The 19,232-nt window shown below is 50.9% G+C and overlaps 1 protein-coding gene across 2 annotated transcripts in view; it reads left to right on the forward strand.

The window, feature by feature from the left end:
- Nucleotides 1-19,232, forward strand: part of PAX5 (paired box 5) — a 199,264-nt gene that overhangs the window by 57,842 nt on the left and 122,190 nt on the right. For both annotated transcript variants that reach the window (XM_005581286.5, XM_015436980.4), the window contains exon 6: nt 9,724-9,899. In XM_005581286.5, the coding sequence (XP_005581343.1) occupies nt 9,724-9,899 (176 nt within the window). The remainder of the gene's footprint in view (nt 1-9,723; nt 9,900-19,232) is intronic.

A 19,232-nucleotide genomic window follows, 5' to 3' on the forward strand; every position in this document is an offset into this window, starting at 1 on the left:
GCTTACCTTGAATCTGCTGTCTGGCCCCTGACAGATCCCTTTGCTGTCTGGCCTCCCCTTTGCCATCCTCAAATGTGGAATCACCAGCCCTTGGGGCCTTTCCCACACTGACAGCCTGTGACTCATTGGGTAACACCCAGCACGATCAGATTCACTCTGGTCAAACCTGAACGTATTTGGCAATTTTACAATTTCACGTTTTCCTTCTCCGAGAAGAAAGATTGAGTGAAACTAATGGCTGAATAATGGTAGTTTCAATGGAATCTTTCTCCATGCCACCTTGATTTTTCTCAGTCTGCAGCCCCAGTTTAGGACAGGATTTAGAAAATGACTCAGAACATTGATTTTTGTTCCGGGCCACCAAGGGACATTTCCAGCCCAGCCACCCTCATCCCCAGCATGGGGCCTGGCTCATAGTAGATGTCCTAGAAGCATTTGCCAACTTAACTTGATTACCTCTACCTGGAATCCCATCTCTTAGCTTGGCATCTTGTTTCCCAGTCCTGACTCTTATTGTCCCTCCTCCAGGACCCCCCTCCCTGTTGTTAGTCATCTCCAGGTCACTGTAAGCACCCCAAACAGCACCATGCAGAGAATTGAAGCTCTGTAATGAGTTTGAGCTTGAGTCTGTGAACAGCATTTTGTTGTTGTTGTTGGACTCTGAGCAATATATGACTTGCTGCATTTTCCTTTTGGTATATGCTGCCAGGGAGCTTAGAGCTCAACTGAGTTTTAGTAGTTTATCATCCACTCTAGTTCAAAATTTTATGAACAGCCTCAAACCTGTCTTAGAAGTAGGTGGGACATAAACTCTTAGTTGTTTCACTTTTTCCTCCTCTGAGATCACTGATATAATAGAGGTCACTCCTGAGTTCTCCGATGATGCCAGCCACTGTCCTAGTGCTGACTTCGGAGCCATACAAGCCTTTCTAGCTTAATCATTCAGTCAACAAACATTGATTAGCATCTCCTATGCTTGAGGTAAATGAGACAGGGGCGCTGTCCTCAACTCATACTTTAGCAGGGAAAAAAATACTAATTCTAGAAACAGCTCATGTTTATTGAGCGCATACTATTGAGTTATGCTAAGTATTTTACATGTATTCTCATTAAATTCTCTCATCAACTCCAGACACTATTATGATTCCATTCTACAGATAAGAAAATTGAGGATTAGAGCAGTTAAAGAAGTTGCTCAAATATCATGGGCTTGTGAGAGACAGAGTGCTGGGATTTGAACCTGGACCCACATGAGTTCGGAGTGCCCAGGCTTCCCCACTGTTCTGTACCGGGTCTGCCACAGTGCTCAACTTCACTTTAGTGCATGTAGGAGCTGTGCGAATGCTCTGCTGTGTTATCTTGGGCAAATTACTTCATCTCTCTGTGCCAGCTTCCTTAACTGTAAAGTGGAGATTCCAGGAGGACTGAGTTCACAGGATGGTTTGTGAAGAGTAAAATCCAGGCCATAATGGTGGCCTGTGGAACATGCTGAGGAGACCCAGAAGAAAGGGTGGTGAATTCAGCCTTTGGATTTGGAGGCAGGCTTCAGAGAGGAGGCAGTTTTTAGACTGAGTCTTGCTGGGCAGGAGGGAAGGGCATGCCAGCAGAGGGTGCAGAATGTCTGGGGGCACTGGGGAGCAGTGGTGAAGGGACACATGAGGGCTGACAAACGGCCTGCTGGGGTGGCTTTCTGGGGTGAAGTGGGGGGTGACCCTGACTAGAGGGGCAGGTCGTCGAGGCCTCAGGGGCTCAGGCTTTGTCCCCAGGGAGCCTTGAAAGGGTTTTCTTGATGAAAATGAGGGTGACAGCAGCTAGCATTATTTGGACACTAAACTCTGTGCCAGGCGCCGTGTTAAAGTGTCATGGAGATTATCTCATTTAATCCTCACAAAAGCCCCACGAGTTGTCCTGCATACTGTTACTTTCAGTTTACAGATGAGGGGACTGAGGGCTTTCGTCTTAGCAGCTGACAGGAAGAATAAAGGGAGGTGTCCCGAGTGCTGGATCTGCAGATAAGAGACCTACGTACAAATCCCAGCATTGCCACTTTGAGCTGAGTGACCTCAGTGACTCAAGCTCTCTGAGCCTCAGTTTTCTCATCTGTAAAATGGAATAAGAATACATACTTCATAGAGATGTTCTGAGGGTCAAAGAAACTGAAGAATGCACAAATAACTTGGCTCAGTGCCTGGCACTGAACAGTGCTCTCTCTGGGGTGAGAACAGGGGGTGTGGGGAGCTTTGCAACCCTGTTATCTCTGTCAGCCCCACTTCATTCTTTGCTATTGACAGACGATGCTCTCCCAATCTTGCACAAAGAGTTTTGCTAACATAGTCCCAGAACAAATCCCCTGGCTTCCTATCCCTTTTAAAAAATTATTATCATTTTTGTTTTAAGAGACAGAGTCTTGTTCTGTCACACAGGCTAACGTGCAGTGGTGCCACCATAGCTCACTGAAGCCTTAAACTCCTGGGCTCTAGCAATCCTCTTGCCTCAGCCTCTCAAGTAGCTGGGACTACAGGCCTGCACCACCACACCCTGGCTAACTTCTTAATTTTATTATTATTGTTATTTTTGAGACAGAATCTTACTGTGTTGCCCAGGCTGGAGTGCAATGGCATGATCCTGGCTCACGAAAACCTCTGTCTCCTGGGTTCAAGTGATTCTCTTGCTTCAGCCTCCCGAGTAGCTGCAGGTGTGCACCACCACACATGGCTAATTTTTGTATTTTTAGTAGAGACAGGGTTTTACCATGTTGGCCAGGCTGGTCTTGAACTCCTGACCTCAGGTGATCTGCCCGCTTTGGCCTCCCAAAGTGCTGGGATTACAGGCATGAGCCACCACACCCAGCCATTTTTTATTTTTATTTTTTTGTAGAGATGGGGATCTCACCATGTTGCCAAGGCTGATCTTGAACTCCTGGCCTCAAATGATCCTCCCACCTTGGCTTCCCAAAGTGCTGGGATTATAGGCAGGAACCACTGCTCTCAGCCTGAAATAATTATTTAAGTTATAAATCAGCATGGTCTGAATTTGATGGATCTCTGCTTTATAGGTTGTTTTGAGAATTAGCCATTGCAGCCACCTGAAGATGCCAACTCCAAGCTCTTTGGGCTCACTTGACCCAAACTGGAAAAATGCCCCAAGTCACATCAGTTCATCTTGCCAGTCACCCCAGCTCTGTACTCCTGTGGCAGATGACCCATCAGGACCTGCTCTGTCCTGCATCCTCACAAGGGAGGCAAGTCTAGGAGTACAGGCAGTGCCAGAGGCCTGTGGTTACAAGCAGCAAACTGGGCTCATCTAGAGACAGCCCTGGACCCTGGGGTAAGGTGGGGCTGTTGTAGTGCATAAAACAGGAATGGGATCTGGGAGTTATTCTCACAGTTTCTTCTTTTCTTTTCTTTCTTTCTTTCCTTTTTTTTTGAGACTGAATCTTGCTCTATTGCCCAGGCTGGAGTGCAATGGTGCAATCTTGGCTCACTGCAAACTCCATCTCCTGGGTTCAAGAGATTCTCGTGCCTCAGCCTCCTGAGTAGCTGAGATTAGGGGCGCCCACTACCACGCCCGGCTAATTTTTGTACTTTTAGTAGAGTGGGGGTTTCACCATGTTGGCCAGGCTGGTCTCGAACTCTTGACCTCAAGTGATTCACCTGCCTCGGCCTCCCAAAGTGCTGGGATGACAGGCATGAGCCACCGCGCCCAGTCTATTTTCATAGTTTCAAACAATTTAAGAGTAAATATATCCCTGTGAAGAAAAAAGAGAGTTATTCCTGTCTCTGACTTTCCCCCAGCACTCCCACTGCCCCCAGCCAACAGGCCTCTCATCACATGAGTGCTCATTCAAGAGAATGGGATCCTCTTGGTTGGCTCAGGCAGTCTCTTAGGGGTGGGATGGATTATAGCCAGGGAGTCCCCTATAAAGACTGCACAACAACCAAAATGGGAAAATAAGTCAATGGTCATTTAATACTACTTAGCAGACAAAATCCGGGTGGATTTTGGTGGAGAAAGGGGTTAGAAATGATCAACTCAGCTACCTTAGCTTACTATCGGTGCCTCTGAGGCTCAGAGGGAGAGGAATTTGCCTGGGCCCACACAGCAAGTAAGGGCAGAGCTGGGGCTAGAAGCCAGGACTGCTGGCTCCCAACCCTTTTCCCACTGGGCCCTGCTACTGCCCTGCCATGCTAAGGAGCAGCTGTGAGGATGAAGGAAGCTGTATAAGGGCTCTGGCCTAGGCCTGGGTTGTGGAGAGGAACTGGACTCTGAGAAAGGCTAGAGGCTGACCTGGTGGCTCTAGCCTCCTTTCCTGGGGCTCTACAGCCTCCAGATGGGGTTACATTCCAAAAGCCATGATGCTAGAAGGGATTTCAGAGATTCATGTTTGTTTTTATATTTTTCCTCCCAGTGAGTGTCTACAGACATAAGGTGCATGATAATTTTTAAAGAAACAAACCAGAACCCTCCAAGAAAAATGCAAAACCCCTGAATCTGCTGTGCTCTGAAGAAAATGGAATGGGTTTATGATCTTTTAAGACACACAAGAGACAGCTTTCTCTTGACAGATGGGAATCTGAGGCTATTTTGCTTCCTCCCTTTTTGCGTGACCAGACCCGATTGTGTAAAGCTTTTAGCTTCAAAGCTGGGTTGTGAATAACATTGGTTTAACCTGAAATTTAAAGCCAGCATTTCTTTGCTCCCTGAGACGGGGCTTCCTGCCCCTTGCTCCCCTGAAGCTAGCTTCCAGAATGTTAATTCTACGAGCCATGGTTGACTAAGCCCAGCACTGGGTCTATTACATATTATTTGATTTGGAGTAGAAAAAAAAGATTTAAAGATACCATGCCCCCTGTATACCTTTGTACTTTCGCCCATGTCTGTCCATATATTTAAGCATACCATTCACATTGTGAGTTCAGACTTTTCTCCCTGGAATAAAATGGGTCTGAGCATTTCTGTAGCCTGCCTCCAAGACCACATTCTCCAATTAAGTCAGACAGCATCTTCACGGTGCAGATGAGAAATGCTACGGAAGCTTACACCGGAGGCCTGGAGGTTCAGACCTGCCCTTGTGCAGGGGCTGATTTGGGGTATTCATTTTTGCAGCTGTCTCTGAGCATATAATCTGTTTGTTGGTTCATTCTCACTGAGGACCCACTGTGTGCCACACCAGAGGCAGGACAGAGGGTCCCTGACCTCTTAGGACCATATGCTTTTTCCTTCAGAGTACTTACCTTGGTTGATACTTGCACCTTTACTGGTCCGATTATTTTCAATTACTGTTTGCCACCTCCTCTGGACATAACTCCATGAGGACGATGGCTGGGTCAGCTTTTGCCCATCACTGTGTCCCTGGCATTAGCACTCACTAAGCTTGGTGGAGGGAAGAATGATGAATGAGTGAGGTCAGATGGAGGGATCCTGACATTTTCAGATCAGACATGCAGAGTGATGGTGCATGTCACACTAGTCACAGGTAGTACCAATTCGTTCATTTATTCCACAGATATTCGCTTTGGAGGAGAGAGAGATGAATTACCTCCCACCTTTCCCCCGAAGGTAGCTCATAGCACAGTGTGGGAGTGAAGGGTCCAGGGGACGTGGTGTCTAAGGTAAGGGAGAAAGTGGTCAGAGCCCTAAGAACGGGAGCTGGAGGACCGGCTGGGGCATGAAGGAAGGAATCCTGGAGGAGGAGACACGTGTGCCTTCTGGCTGTGTCTGTCTGAAAAACAATGCCTGTGTCCCTAGGAGATGGTTTCCATTCCATATGGGCACAGTGGATCACCTGCGGCTCAACAGGCCAATCAGCGTATCACCTTTAAACACCCACAAATGCAAGCTCCTACTTCCGCCGGCCCCTAGTAGCAAAAGAGGAGGCTTGGGAGCTGAGTTTAGAAAGCATGCCCTGACCTAAAGGAACGAGCGATTTGGGCCCTGGGACTGAGAAATGTGGAGGGCACATGCTTCCTCAGCACTTCCAGTAGCTCCTCAAGACTCCTGCAGCAAGGCTCAGATCCTCTCTCTGGCCTCTGGGGTTGTCTGGCTGGATCCCTCCCAGCCTCTCCAGATTCTCCTGGGGCCTCTTCCCTCTCTCCCTCTGTTCCTTTCACCCCCTTCTCTCAGGGCCTTTGTACCGGCCCTTTGTCTCCCCGGTCTGGCACCCTCTCTGCCCCACCCCCTTTCCCTGGTCACTCCTCACTGTTCCATGCAAATCCTCTTGGAGACTTCCCTGACTCCTCTCACAGGAGGCCACTCCCCTCCCCATTACACATGGTCACATAGATATGTTTTTATGCTCTCTTTTCACCCTAGCATCAGTCACAGTTGTTTGTAATCCTATGTTTATTCGTGTGATTACTTGACTAAAGCGGGCTGCCCTCTCTAGATTGTAGAGAGAGAGGTTTGTCCTGGTCATCACTGTATCCCCTGTTTTTGTTTATTTTTAAAATGTATTTACTTAAAAAATATTACCTGATACAGAGTAAATATTTTATCAATATTCGTTAAACCAATGAATAACTGACTATGTGTTTTGGAATGTCCGAAGCCTTCTTAAGGAAATGACAGACACTATTGCCTTTATTTCCCTAGTAAAGGAAGCAAGCGAGGTGCTGGTGGGGCGAGAGTGGTGAGGGCAATCGTGGGACAGGGTGAGTGCCCAGAGAGGTGGGCTCTGCCCAGCTCACAGCCCTTCCAGGAAAGTCTACCTGCCTCAGCCTCCCAGGTGCTGGAATGACAGGCATGAGCCACTGTGCCTGGCAGCCTGGATATCCTTACAGGCTCAGTTGACAGGGGCTGTGGCTGACTCTCAAAGAAACAGAGCAGGATGCAGCCAGTTCGCTTCTGGGGAGACTCTGCAGAGAGGGGCGCGGGTCCAGCAAGGCTGCCTGTGCTCAGAGGCTGTGTGGTGTCCTCGGGGGAGGGTCTCCTAACACCCGCTGTGTGTACGCTTGAGGGCCTGTGTGCCCTGAGCCTTTACTCTGTGCTGGGCTCTACTGGGTGACCAGACAGTGACCTTGCCCGCAGGGGCCCTCAGTGGATCCATTCCCTCTGAGTTTGGGCTCTGAGCTGTGGAAAGAGCCTGGCCCATGAGTCCCGTGGGAAAGGGATCAAGCCTGAGGATGTCTCTGGGAGGATGGCCTGGCTGGCTGGGAGAGGCCCCCTAGAGGGGCAGAGTTGAGGGGGTGTGATGGAGCAGCCTGGGTGGGCCGGAGAAGCTGGGCACTGCCCTGCTGGGGACAGAGCCAGGCCTCGGCAGGAGTCGTTAGGAGATGGCTGACAGGAAGGAGGCGTCGCTAAGAGTTTTGGGCCTGGCTGGCAGGGTTGGGGCTGGGAAGTATAACCAAAGCTGGTGGAGGGAGAAGCTTTTTGAAAGTGATGTGCCCCTTCTGACAGGGAGGAACTTGGGGGTGCACTGGGGACCAAGGCCAACATCATGCTTTCGCAGGAGTGACTGGGACCAGGATGACTGGGCAGAGCCACAGCTGAGTAGGAAAAACTGAGCCGTCTTTCCTGGTGTGCGTGTGCCTGTGCATGTGTGTGCAGAGAACCTTTGAGAAAAGGATCATTTGGTGGGTGCTGACCAATGGAAGAACACTGTAGGGCAGACAGACTGGGCCATGAGCTCCCGTACCTGCTAGTCTTGGTGACCTTGTGGGAATGGTCCCTGTGGGGATGGGCCATGATGGGAGAAGGGTCTCTGAGGATGATGTCCTCTGGGCAGGAGCAGGCACCTGCCTTGTGGAAGGCCAGGGTTACGGGCTGCTAGAGGAGGGGCCTAGGCTTCAGGCTGGGGAACGTTGGTCAGAGAGACCAACTTCTGCCTTGGCCCACATGTGGGAGCATCTGGTGACTCAGGCTGTGGCCCAGCCTACAGTATCCTCTTGGGTCAAAATTAGTGGGGAATCCATTTTCTCAGAGGGCTCGTGAGCTGCCTCTGAAGGCCCTTCCTATAGAGGATGCTGGGTCCTCTGAGCCTGTTGGCTTCTACAGGGGATCTGAAAGGCCAAAACACAAAGCTGCTATCTTTGTTCAGATGTCAGCCCTGCATTGCAGTTGTCTCCAGATAAGTACAGTTGAAGCACTGACTTTTGGCTGAGTCTTGGTGACACCACATCCCACTGCTTCATGCTCCTTAGTCTGGCCTCATTCCTCACATGAATGGGAGCTGGCCATGACGGATGAAGTCCAGTCTAGGGCAGGAGTGTGCTGGTGGGGGCGGGGGTCAGACAAGGCCTTGAGTAAGGGCACCTTTTAGCATGAGAGCAGACCCATGCTGGTTTTCCCCAGGGCTTCCTGACTGCAGGAAGATGTCCCAGATGCCTCACCTCTGGGCCTGGGTTTCAAAAAGCCTCTGGTCAGCCTTGTGTGAGCAATGTGGTTCCAGAGAGCCTGGGGAATGATGTACCCCGTGAGGCCATTTGCTCGCTGGAAACATTTGCCCTCTGTGCTTGATTTTATTTTGAACAGTTCCAGCTTGAGACTCAACAGAAGATATTTCATCGCATTTGTTTCTTTATTGATAATTCATAATATTTCTTTTGACATGTAAGCATCATCACCGGAGACTGTTACAGTGTGAATAGCTAACAATACAGAACACAGAGGGAATTTAATCTTATACTTACTTAATTTACATTTTGTAATAGGCAGTACATTTAAACTTCTGAAGCCAAACCAAACCAAAGAAAAACATGCCGTGAAAAGTCTCTCCCCCTCACCTCCACCCACTCACTTCCTACCTCCCTGAATGAGCAACCACTGTAAATGTCTCTCATATATCCTTTGGAGACATCCATATTGCACATAGTCTTATTTTCTTCCTTTTTACACAAAAGGTTGTACATTATACATGCTGTGCTGTACCTTGTTTTTTATTTTTTAACATAACAATGTATCTTGAAGATCTTTTCATATCAATTCACAGAAGGAAGCCTCATTCCTTTCTGCGGCTGCACAGTTTTCCATTATGCAAGTATGCCTGGCTGTGTTAACCAGCCCCCGCCCCCAAATAAACTCTTGGGTTGTTTCCAGTCTTTTGCTACAAGAACCTTGTACATACATCACTTCTCACATGTGTAAGTTGAGCTGTAAAATAAATTCCCAGAAGTGCAATCGCTATATTGAAGGGAAAGTGCATTTATGGTTTTGACAGATTTGTCGACTTGTCTAGCACAGGTGTTGTTACCACTTCCACCAGAATTGTATGAGAGTCCCGTTTTCCTACAGTCTTCCCAGCACAGTGTTTCACTGACCGATCACATGATGTGGTAGCAAATGTCCAGGGTAAGGACCTCAACTCTGGGGAAAACTGTACCTCCCAGGAGTGTCTTTAGGACAGGAGGGGCGGGAGCACCTGATGACTAGGCCTGCGGGTCAACCCAAGCTCGAATTCTCAGGCAAACCAATAAATCTCTCTAGGTCTCAATCTTCTCATCTGCAAAGTGGGGAGAATAACCTACTTTGAGGGTCATCATGAGGATTAGATGAGATGATGCATGTCAAAAGGACTTTGCACAGTCCCTGGCACATGGCTTCGGGAGGCTGGCCCTGCACTTACCAAGCAGGTGACCTTGGCCAAGGCGGTGCCTTACCTGCCGGTGTCTTCTCTGGTCAGGGAGGGAGTTGGGGTTAGGTCCTCTTCGTAGTCTCAGGGTCTGACCTGCCTTTCTTCAGCAACATGTATAACCTCCATTCACCCTTCCTCTCTCCTGCTCATCAAAGGTATTCAGGAGTCTCCGGTGCCGAATGGCCACTCACTTCCAGGCAGAGATTTCCTCCGGAAGCAGATGCGGGGAGACTTGTTCACACAGCAGCAGCTGGAGGTGCTGGACCGCGTGTTTGAGAGGCAGCACTACTCAGACATCTTCACCACCACAGAGCCCATCAAGCCTGAACAGGTACGCCCCGTGATGCATGCCCGCCACACCTACCACTGCCACACCGGCCCAGCCACTTTCCTGAAGGCAGAGTCATCTGGCAGGGGGGTGTGGGTGAGGGCACACCAGGTTCTTCTCAGAGAGGTCTCTTCAGTGTTCTTGGCCAAACTTGGGCAGTCACTACATCCCACAAGGCCGGGAGGGCTTGTCTGGGGCTCCAGTCGCTGGCCAGCCGGGGGGTGGGTGACTTCTCTGGCTGCTCTCATGTCCTTTCCAAGGACTCTCTGGATAGAAGATCTTCCGGGACACTTAAGGTGGTCTTGGGTCATTATCTTGTCAGTCAGGGTGATGGTGGAAATATGTAACCAGCACGTGGCCTGGGGGCTCACTGGCCATGAACAATGGAATGACGGAGCAGGCGGGTATCCCACTGTCTGCCCTCTCACCGGGTCACCCTGTCATGCTTTTAGTAACTGAATCCAAGAGTCTGGAGATAAAGAAATGTCTCATTGCACAAACTCCCACCTGGGTTATTTGCAAGAGAGGGAGAAAGCAGGAGGGCCAGCCCTGGCTGACTGGCTGTCTGCTATACCCTGGGCGGAGTAGTCACTACCTGTGACTATAGAGATGGGATCACGAGGCTCGGCCCAGTGAGAGGCTCCTGAGGCCTAACTAACGTCCCTGGAGTACCAGATTCAATTCATAAGACTATTTCCTGACACCCAGTGTGTGCCAGGGGCTTGACAGGTAACCTTGCAGGCTAGACATGGCTCTGGACCGCCAAGCGCTCCCACCTGGTGGGCCAACCAGAGAGACCCCACAGACAATAACTTTCCCCAGCACTTTCCTCGCTGGTACTAGTGGTGAGAACTGGCGGCACTGAGCTTCCACTAAATGCTAATTAGAGGATGCTTCTGAATTTTCTCCAAAAAGTCATTCCAAATAGTGTAGGCTCCCTGCACAGCTCCCATGGAGAGGCAAGGTGCTGGAGAGAACCGTGGGTGGTGAGGGAAGAGCAGGGCCTCTGGGGCCACCTGTCTGTGACAGTCTGTCTGTGTCCGAGCAGTTTCTGTGAGAGCTCTTGCAGACCTTCTAGCCACTTTGTTTTCAGAGGGTTAAACCAAGGTCCAGAGAAGCAGAGCAACTTACCTAAGGCCATCCTGCAAGACATGCATTCACATAACAAATACGATGAGTGTCTACTTTGTACAAGCCATGGAGCCATGCACCGGGTCACATCAGTGAACAAGATGGGCTTGGACCTCCCCTCAGGGAGCTAACAGACTTTCAGAAGAATCCCAATAAAAGAATTTCCTGAAGGGTCATGGGTTACTGGTGTGCTTGGTGCTGAGGAGGAGGTGTCTGAGGTTCTCTGAGAGCCTAAAGGAAAGGCTGAGCCACAGTGGCCTCCTGGGAGAAAGGTATTTATGCTGAGCCTGAAGGGAGCAAGGAGAAGGGGTGTGGGGGTGGAGGGAAAGTGCCTGGCAGAGGGGACAGCAAGTGCAAAGGCCCTGAGTTGAGAGGGAGGCGGCAGGAATGAGGAACGGAGAGAGCGGGTGTGGCTGTGGCTCAGGGATGAGCGGGGGGTGGTGCTGGGGAGGTGGGCCTGGTCTTGTAGACTGGGGTGAGGATGTTAGTCTTTCTCCTGCAAGTCGAGTGATGCCTCCGCTGGGTAGGACACGGTTATGGTGCTGGGCATAGCCGCCCCCACACACTCTAGATCCTGGGCTTCAGGGAGGAGAATCTGTTTCCATCACAAGCACCCTCCCCTCTCTGCTCAGAGCCCTTCTGGGAGAGGGCAGAAGGCACGTTTTCTCCGACACGGGAAGAGAGTGAGAGGGGACTGGATCAGGGAACCTTCCTGGATGTGGCCTGTCCTTCCCTCCAGAATGTGGAAGAAAGTTTATCTTCTTCTTTTTTTTTTTTTTTTTGAGATAGAGTTTCGCTGTTGTTGCCCAGGCTGGAGTGCAGTGGTGCCATCCCAGCTCACCACAACCTCCGCCTCCCAGGTTCAAGTGATTCTCCTGCCTCAGCCTCCTGAGTAGCTGGGATTACAGGTGCCCGCCACCACGCCCGGCTAATTTTTTTGTGTTTTTAGTAGAGACGGGGTTTCACCATGTTGACCAGGCTGGTCTTGAACTCCGGACCTCAGGTGATCCACCCGCTTTGGCCTCCCAAAGTGCTGGAATTATAGGCGTGAGCCATTGCGCCCAGCCAGAAAGTTTATCTTCTTTTTTTTTTTTTTTGAGATGGAGTCTCACTCTGTCACCCAGGCAGCAGTGCAGTGACACAATCTCTGCTCACTGTAAGCTCCGCCTCCCAGGTTCACACCATTCCCCCGCCTCAGCCTCCTGAGTAGCTGGGACAACAGGTGCCCGCCACATATGCCTGGCTAGTTTTTTTTGTATTTTTTAGTAGAGGTGGGGTTTCACCATGTTAGCCAGGATGGTCTCGATCTCCTGACCTCGTGATTCACCCGCCTTGGCCTCCCAAAGTGCTGGGATTACAGGCGTGAGCCACCGCGCCCAGCCAGAAAGTTTATCTTCTAATGGCTGACAAGATCATGTAATTTTAGGGGTAACAGGAACCACAGAGGCAAGATTTCAATCCTCTTGTTTTTTTAGAGGCCCAGAGAGAGGACAGGGCATGTCTGAGGTCACCCAGCAAGTGAGTGGGGAAGAGAGTGGATCCAGGCCTCTGCACTCCACCTGGCTTCTGCAGCACAAATGTTTCTAAGAACCCCTAATTAACGCAGACACTTCGTGCGAGACTCCCTCTGTGTTTCACATGACTGTCATGGAGACTCAGAATCTGTACCATAGCTGCTTTAGCTCAGAGTGCCCAGGAAGACCATGCAGACTGCAGGGCCTCATCCCTGAGTGGTCTGGAAGCCGCCCATTGATTCACTCACTCACCTGCTCATGTGCCACTCCTCTAACTTCTTCCCTGATCGTGGGCTGAGAGCCAGGCACAGTGCCAGGTGCTCATCAGCTCTGCCCAGTCTCACAAGGGCAGTGTGCTGTGGACTCAGAGCCCACAGGACAAGAGAGACTGTTCAGAGGGCCCTATGAGGTGTCAGCCAGAGAGGGGGACGTTACCTGGGTTGGGAGCATTATGGACAATGGCACTGAGGGGGCAGTGTTGGATGGGGGGCTTGAAGGACAGGTCCCATGGGCTCATGGAGAGATAGGGTCTGATAGGGAGGAGACCTGATTACAAACTCTGTGAGGACTCAGCATCTCCAGTGTCCTTCAGAATGAGCGGGCACGCCTGCAGGCCTGTCTCTGACTGTGCGCTCTGAGACGGTGACTGCAGGTGAACTGTGTGGCGGGATAATGACTGACCCAGTGTTTTCTGGTTAATCTGCTTCACCTCCCTGTAATGTGTCTTAATGAGGAGAGATGGAAGGTGAGGCGGCGGGGCTGCCCTGCACACACACACAGGCACTGGACTATGAATGACGTACCCTCGCGCCCGATTCCCAATCACTTAGGACAAATGACGCCCGAGCAAGGGGCCGCAGGCTGGGAAGGGATGTGCGTCAAGGGTACAGGTTCCTTGGGCCCCTCATGCTAGCTCTCTGAGAGGTGAATGTTCCACAGGCCTTGCCTGTGAGCCGCAGCGTGGCATGGCGGTGGTGACAGGAAGGGGGCCTGAGGTGCTGGCCACGGAGGCTGGCTTTCTCTTCCATTTTCGAGCAGATCGAGCTGTCTCAGTTTGTGTCTGTGTGGCCTAGTGCCCTGGATGGGGGCCTTGCTGTCACTTTCGTTGAGCAGCTTGGTGGGGAAGAAAGAGCACTTACTGGCCTTGGGGTCGGGAAGCTTGATTTGAGTCCTGGCTCTGCCCTGCTGAGCAAGTCACTGTTTTTCTGGACCTCAGTTTCCATATCTGTGGTAGGAGTAATCATGATTTTGATGATGACAAGAAGAACAGCAGCAACAACTGAAGCCGAACATGACAACAGCGATCCTCCTCACCTATACACCATAGCGTTCAGTTCACGTCCATCCTCTCATTGGACCCCCAAGGCAAATGCCTGCCAAACAGGCTGGGCACGATTTGGGAGCCCCATTATACAGATTGGAACTTTTTTTTCACAGATTGTTTACTCAGGGAGTTTCTGAGATTGTTGAACTGCAGAGCTGGAATCTCATCTCAGGGTCTTCTGTCTTCATCTCATGCAAGATGGTTCCATGGGCCTCCAGGTCCAGGATGATTCCAGGGGCCAGTTTTCTGGCTGGTTGATTTCCAGACCTGGCCTATTGCAGTCAGAGTCTGCCTGTCATTCCAGAACTCTCAGAACTTGCCATAGGTTTGGAGAGGCCACATCCTCCCAGATCCTCCCACCCTGTCCCCCATGGGAAGAACATTCCTCATTGGGGCCAGGCAGGGGTCCTGACAGTTACTGCTGTTAGCTCGGAGCCTGCCCCACCTTGCAGCTTTTCCCGCCAGGATCTACCTGGGTGGGTGGGCCCAGGCTGCTGGCTTTTATAGGGAAACGTAGTAAACCCTTTGCCATGGGTGGAAGGGGTTAATGTTGACCACTCCTGGAGCAGTGAAACACTTCCTTTTCAAAATGGTTTTTGAAAAAGCAATTCTCTTTTCCCTACACGTGGAGTGAGTAAAAATCATGTTGGAGGAAGAGAAGAAAATAAAGCTGCTGGTGGTGAGTGTGTGTGTGCGCACGCGTGTATGTGCGTGCGTGTGTGTGTATGTTTCCAGCAGTGGAATCTGTTTCAGTAAAACTCCCATTGACGTTGTCGTCGGCTCAGCGCTCCTGGTGGCAGCGGGTCCCTCCTCCGGCCGCCACAGGAAGGCCGTGGAGCACAGCCTGCCGTATTTACTCTCGGCAGACTATTAACCAACACCAGGCTATTAATCTGGCTTTTGAGCCTTCACTAAAGCCCATAAAAGCTCACAGTTGTCAAATGGAGTTCATTTTAATTTCCTTTCAATCACAGTAAATTATTCAGGTGATAAATCAGCTGGAGCAGCCTCCTGGCTGTAATAGAAACCCTAATTCCTGGCTAATTATCCAGCCCATTGCTGCCAACAGATCAATACGGGTGCAAAATGGAACGGGCCAGGGCCCTCCCTCCCATTGGGCCAGAGACAGAGAGACAGCTGGGGAAGGGGATGAGCTGCTGACCTCCCAGGAAGTTCAAAGGTCACAGGGGGTTAAACCAGGAGAAGGTCTGTCCCTTGTCTAACAGAGATAGCCACCAGAAATGCCTCCTGCTGTCATCAGCTGCTTTGCCCTCTCAGTGGTGGCACTTCTCCAGGCTGGTAGGCCGAATAGGATTCTAGCATTGCCTTCTCCTGTGGGCATCCTGTTCCTGGGAAGGGGCTGGTTTGTGCTTCTGAGCATGATTGAGCTTGGTCATCAGGGGTGGCCTGAACCTCGACCATGAGGCAGAAAAACGGCTGGGTACCCTGGGGAGAAAGAGGACGTGCTTTTTTTCTTCAGGGAACTCGTTTTCCTTCATTGTGGATCTATATCCCACCATGAGGAGGGGAGAAGGAGAGGAGGGGGTGGGGAGACAGGTGGGCCAGGCTGAGAAAGGGGAAGGCTTCCTGGAGGAGGTGCCTTGAGGGAAGGGCAGAATGCGGCCCTGTGGCGATAGCAGACGGCTGGCTGGAGAAGACATTCTAGGCCGAAGGAGCAGCACAGGCAACGGACTGTGCAAAGGGAGGAACGCAGGTGTGGGCAGAGAGCTGCAGGGGGGCCTGAATGGTTGAAATGGGGGGCAGTGAAAGGAAGTCAGGTACAGTGGGGTGGAGGAACAGGAGGGCACCCCAACCGCAGAGGGCTGGAACGCAGAGGTGAGGTGTGACTGCTTTGAGGGCGGTGTGTCCCAGAGCCTGGGATCTGTGGCCTGGATTATTCTGCTCACCTTGGAAGCAACCTTCACTGGGACCTCTTGCCTTGTCCTGTTTCTGCGACTACCATTGGATCTCCTTCTTCTTGAAGCCCGCCTCCCATAAAAGTCCCTCATGGTTTCCCACCACTTGAAACCCCAACCCCAGACCTTCATCCCCATCACACCCCTTCACCATCCCCATCACACCCCTTCACCATCCCCATGTCCCTCTGCTTGCTCACGAGACGCTTGGGCTGTGGCCAGGCCTGACCCTTCACTGCCCACACAGGCTGGGCCGCTTCTGTGTCCAAGGGGGCTGCTGCCCATGGCCCTGCCTCTCCCAGGACTGGCGTGTGCCTGTGTGTGCGTGTGTATGTGCATGAACGTGTGAATCCCAGGTGAGGCTCTGAGCACGTTTGGTGACAGGTACTACAGTTATTACTTTCTTAATTTTGTGGCTCACACTCTAAACTGCTGCTCACTGTTTCCCTGCCTGGAACATTCTTTCAGCCTGTTTCTAAAACCTACCCTGTCCAGGCCCTGGAGGAGTCCTGCCTGCCCTGTGAGGCCTTCACTGACCCTGCACCAATTTGGCCTGCACCAACTTGTCTCTTATCTGAGCTCATAAATGCATTGGGTTTTATTGATTGCTGTAGTAATTGCTGTAGCTACTGTGTATTCATTGCTTACGGTGTGCCTGGCTCTGTTCTGAGAAGACCGTCACTTACCCCACCTCATTACCAAGTCACAACTCCTATCATCCCCATTGTGCAGACAGAACAGCTGAGGTTTGGTGAGATGAGTACGGTGACTTAGCTAAGGGCACACAGTAAATGTGGGGCCAAGATCATAAGCCAGGTCCTTGGCTCCAGAGCCCCAGCCACTGGGATACCCCCAGTTGCAGCACAGGCTACCCACTGACTCTTAGAGATGGATAGTTTCCTGGCGATGCAACCTGGGGGTTCAATTTTCTCATGCAAGGAGCTGAGCATGAGTTAGGAGGTGCCAGCCCTGCCACATGAACCAGTGTGGTCTCAGAAAGCATAAACAGAAGTCTAGGGTGGTGACTGTCCCATTCTCCTCTGAGCTGGTTCTGTTCCTCTCACCCTGCCTCTCTCCTCACAGGGCTGTGCTCAGGGCCAAGCTCCTTCTTTGCAGACAAAGTAGTTTGTGCAGAAGAGCCAACTGAAAATTCTTACATAGGAAGCATGACTGGAGAAATTTGGGCCATTTGGTCTGATGAAGAGAAGGCTTGAGATTGTGAGCAAGGAAGAAGACAGGCTAAAAGAACTCAGTAATAGCCCAAGCTTTCTGACAGTGGAATGGGCCTCCTTGTTAAGTAGTGAGCTTCCCGTTGCTGGAGGCATGCAAGTAGAATCTATCCATTTTCATATATGTGGTTTTAGAAGTTTAAGAATCCAGAGAGCTTAATTATCTAAATGCCAACACCTTTCCAACCTGAAAGAATGATTCTAAGATAAGAAGAATGAGAAGGGTTTGGTGGGAAGAGGGGAAGGGGTAGAGAAGACCTTTTACACTGAAGCACCAGGAGAGGCACTGGAGGGCAGTTCCCCCCAGGAATTCTCACTAGGGTGGACAGAGAGGGTCAGTCTGCATCGCAGGAGCCATGGCCCTGAGCAGCAAAGGGGTGGGGGCTGCAGGGTCTTGGGAGGCCATTGGATGATTCCAGCTTCTCTAGTGCATGGAGCAGGGCTGGGGTTCTGGTGAAGATGCCAGGGCCAGGATACTGGTGGCTGCTGTCAGCCTTGCTGCCTCCAGACAGTATCTGGCCTCCTCTGCCCAGGAGTTCAGGGCCAGGTCCCATGGGGGAGGGGTAGGCTGGTCAGCACAGTGGCAGAAAGTGGTATGTGGTGTTAGTGAGGTGGGAGGGGACGTGTAAGTCCCCCCGCATGCAAGGGGACTTGTGTGCCGGGGCCAGGGCCTTGGATTGTATTATCTTGAGAGCAAAGAGAGGCCTCTGTGAGATTTTAGACCAGGGAGTATCAGGATCCAATCCAACACAGAGTGGAAGATTATTCTTGCAGCTGTAAGGAGACTTGGAGGGCTGGGGGACCAGGAGGCTGTTTCTAGGGTATAAGCGACATTGCTGTACCCTTGAAGATGGTTGCCTGGGGCTGGCTTCTCTCCAGTCTGTAGTATTGCCCAGGAAATGTAGCCCCATCATGCACGACTTCTCTCCTTTCCCTTCTGCTCCCCCACCTCCTCCCACTTCCCTCCACCAACCCCCCAAATCTCCAGCCAGGCCCCCATAGTTCCTAGAATTAGCTTGAATTTGATTCTGAGCTTCCTGATGGTCAAAGCAAAATGGGAAATGGAATCAGTTGTGTTCTTCTCGTTGTCCGCCAGTGGAGAAGAGTCCAGTTCCTCAATGGAAGCCATGGTTTTTTTTGTTTTGTTTTGTTTTTCTGACATTTAGAGTGGAAGGAAATTTTCACATGGGCTTTCAGTGGGTAGACCAGTGAGGCAATGATCACGGTCCTCAGTAGCACATTTAGAGGCCCTGCAGAAGGTTGTATAGAGCTTGTCTTATGGATAAGTGTGATGCCCACAGGCTAATCAGTGCATTTCTACAGGGGCAGGGCTACTGTGACCATGTGGCTCAAGAAAGCAGCCTTTCTGATAGCCCAACTAAACTAAGAAAAATCCCAGACCCTCTCGGGTAGCTCTTCTTAGATTTTCCAGCTTGATGCTCTGGGAAGATACGCTTTGGGGCTTTGAGACCTCCTGCCTCCCAAAGGGTACCCCTGGGAAAATGTCCTCCTTAGGTGGAAAAGGTTCAGTCTATAGGAAGGTGCCTCCAGTGGTCATCATCAACTGCATCAGCTCAACTCTTGATGAGAATACGAATTTCGTAGTTTGCATTGACTTCTCTGGTGGGGGCTTGGTAGGTAGGGGCTTGGGGAGGGAGAAGTCATATGTTTTAGAGATTAAAGAAGGAGATGGTAGGCTGGATGTGCTTTTTTTCGGGACTTCCCACTTACCATAGTACACATAGAATTTGCATCACACACTGGGATAAACAGGATGCTCGTGGCCAGAGGCAACTGGCCTATAGGCTTTAGCTTTCCCACATGTCCCCTGGTCATCCAAAGGCTAAGAGGGTTTGATATCTTGGCACACTATTTGTAAGGCTCTGCTTTTGTGGATAGGAAGAGTTGGGGTTTGGTTGGAGCTTTGAATCTTCTTTCTTATTCTTCCTCTGTAGGGTTGCCAGCCTAGCGAAAATGGACAAGGTACTGATTTGGGTACTGAACAAGAACCCAAATACTCACACCATACCTTCCCAACCATTTATAGGGGCTCTGAAAACCTGAGTTGGGTAGCACCACTTAGCTTTAAATTAAGCACCCCTTAGAGGAGACCTAAGTGAAGCTTCTGGTACATTATTTCCCAATCTGACTGCCCTGTAGAGCAGACCCTCCCTGGCTTACCCACCCAGTTGCAGGTGGGGAAGATGGAACTGAGAGATGGG

The sequence above is a fragment of the Macaca fascicularis genome, chromosome 15 (genome assembly GCF_037993035.2).
Source record: "Macaca fascicularis isolate 582-1 chromosome 15, T2T-MFA8v1.1".
Lineage (NCBI taxonomy): Eukaryota > Metazoa > Chordata > Mammalia > Primates > Cercopithecidae > Macaca > Macaca fascicularis.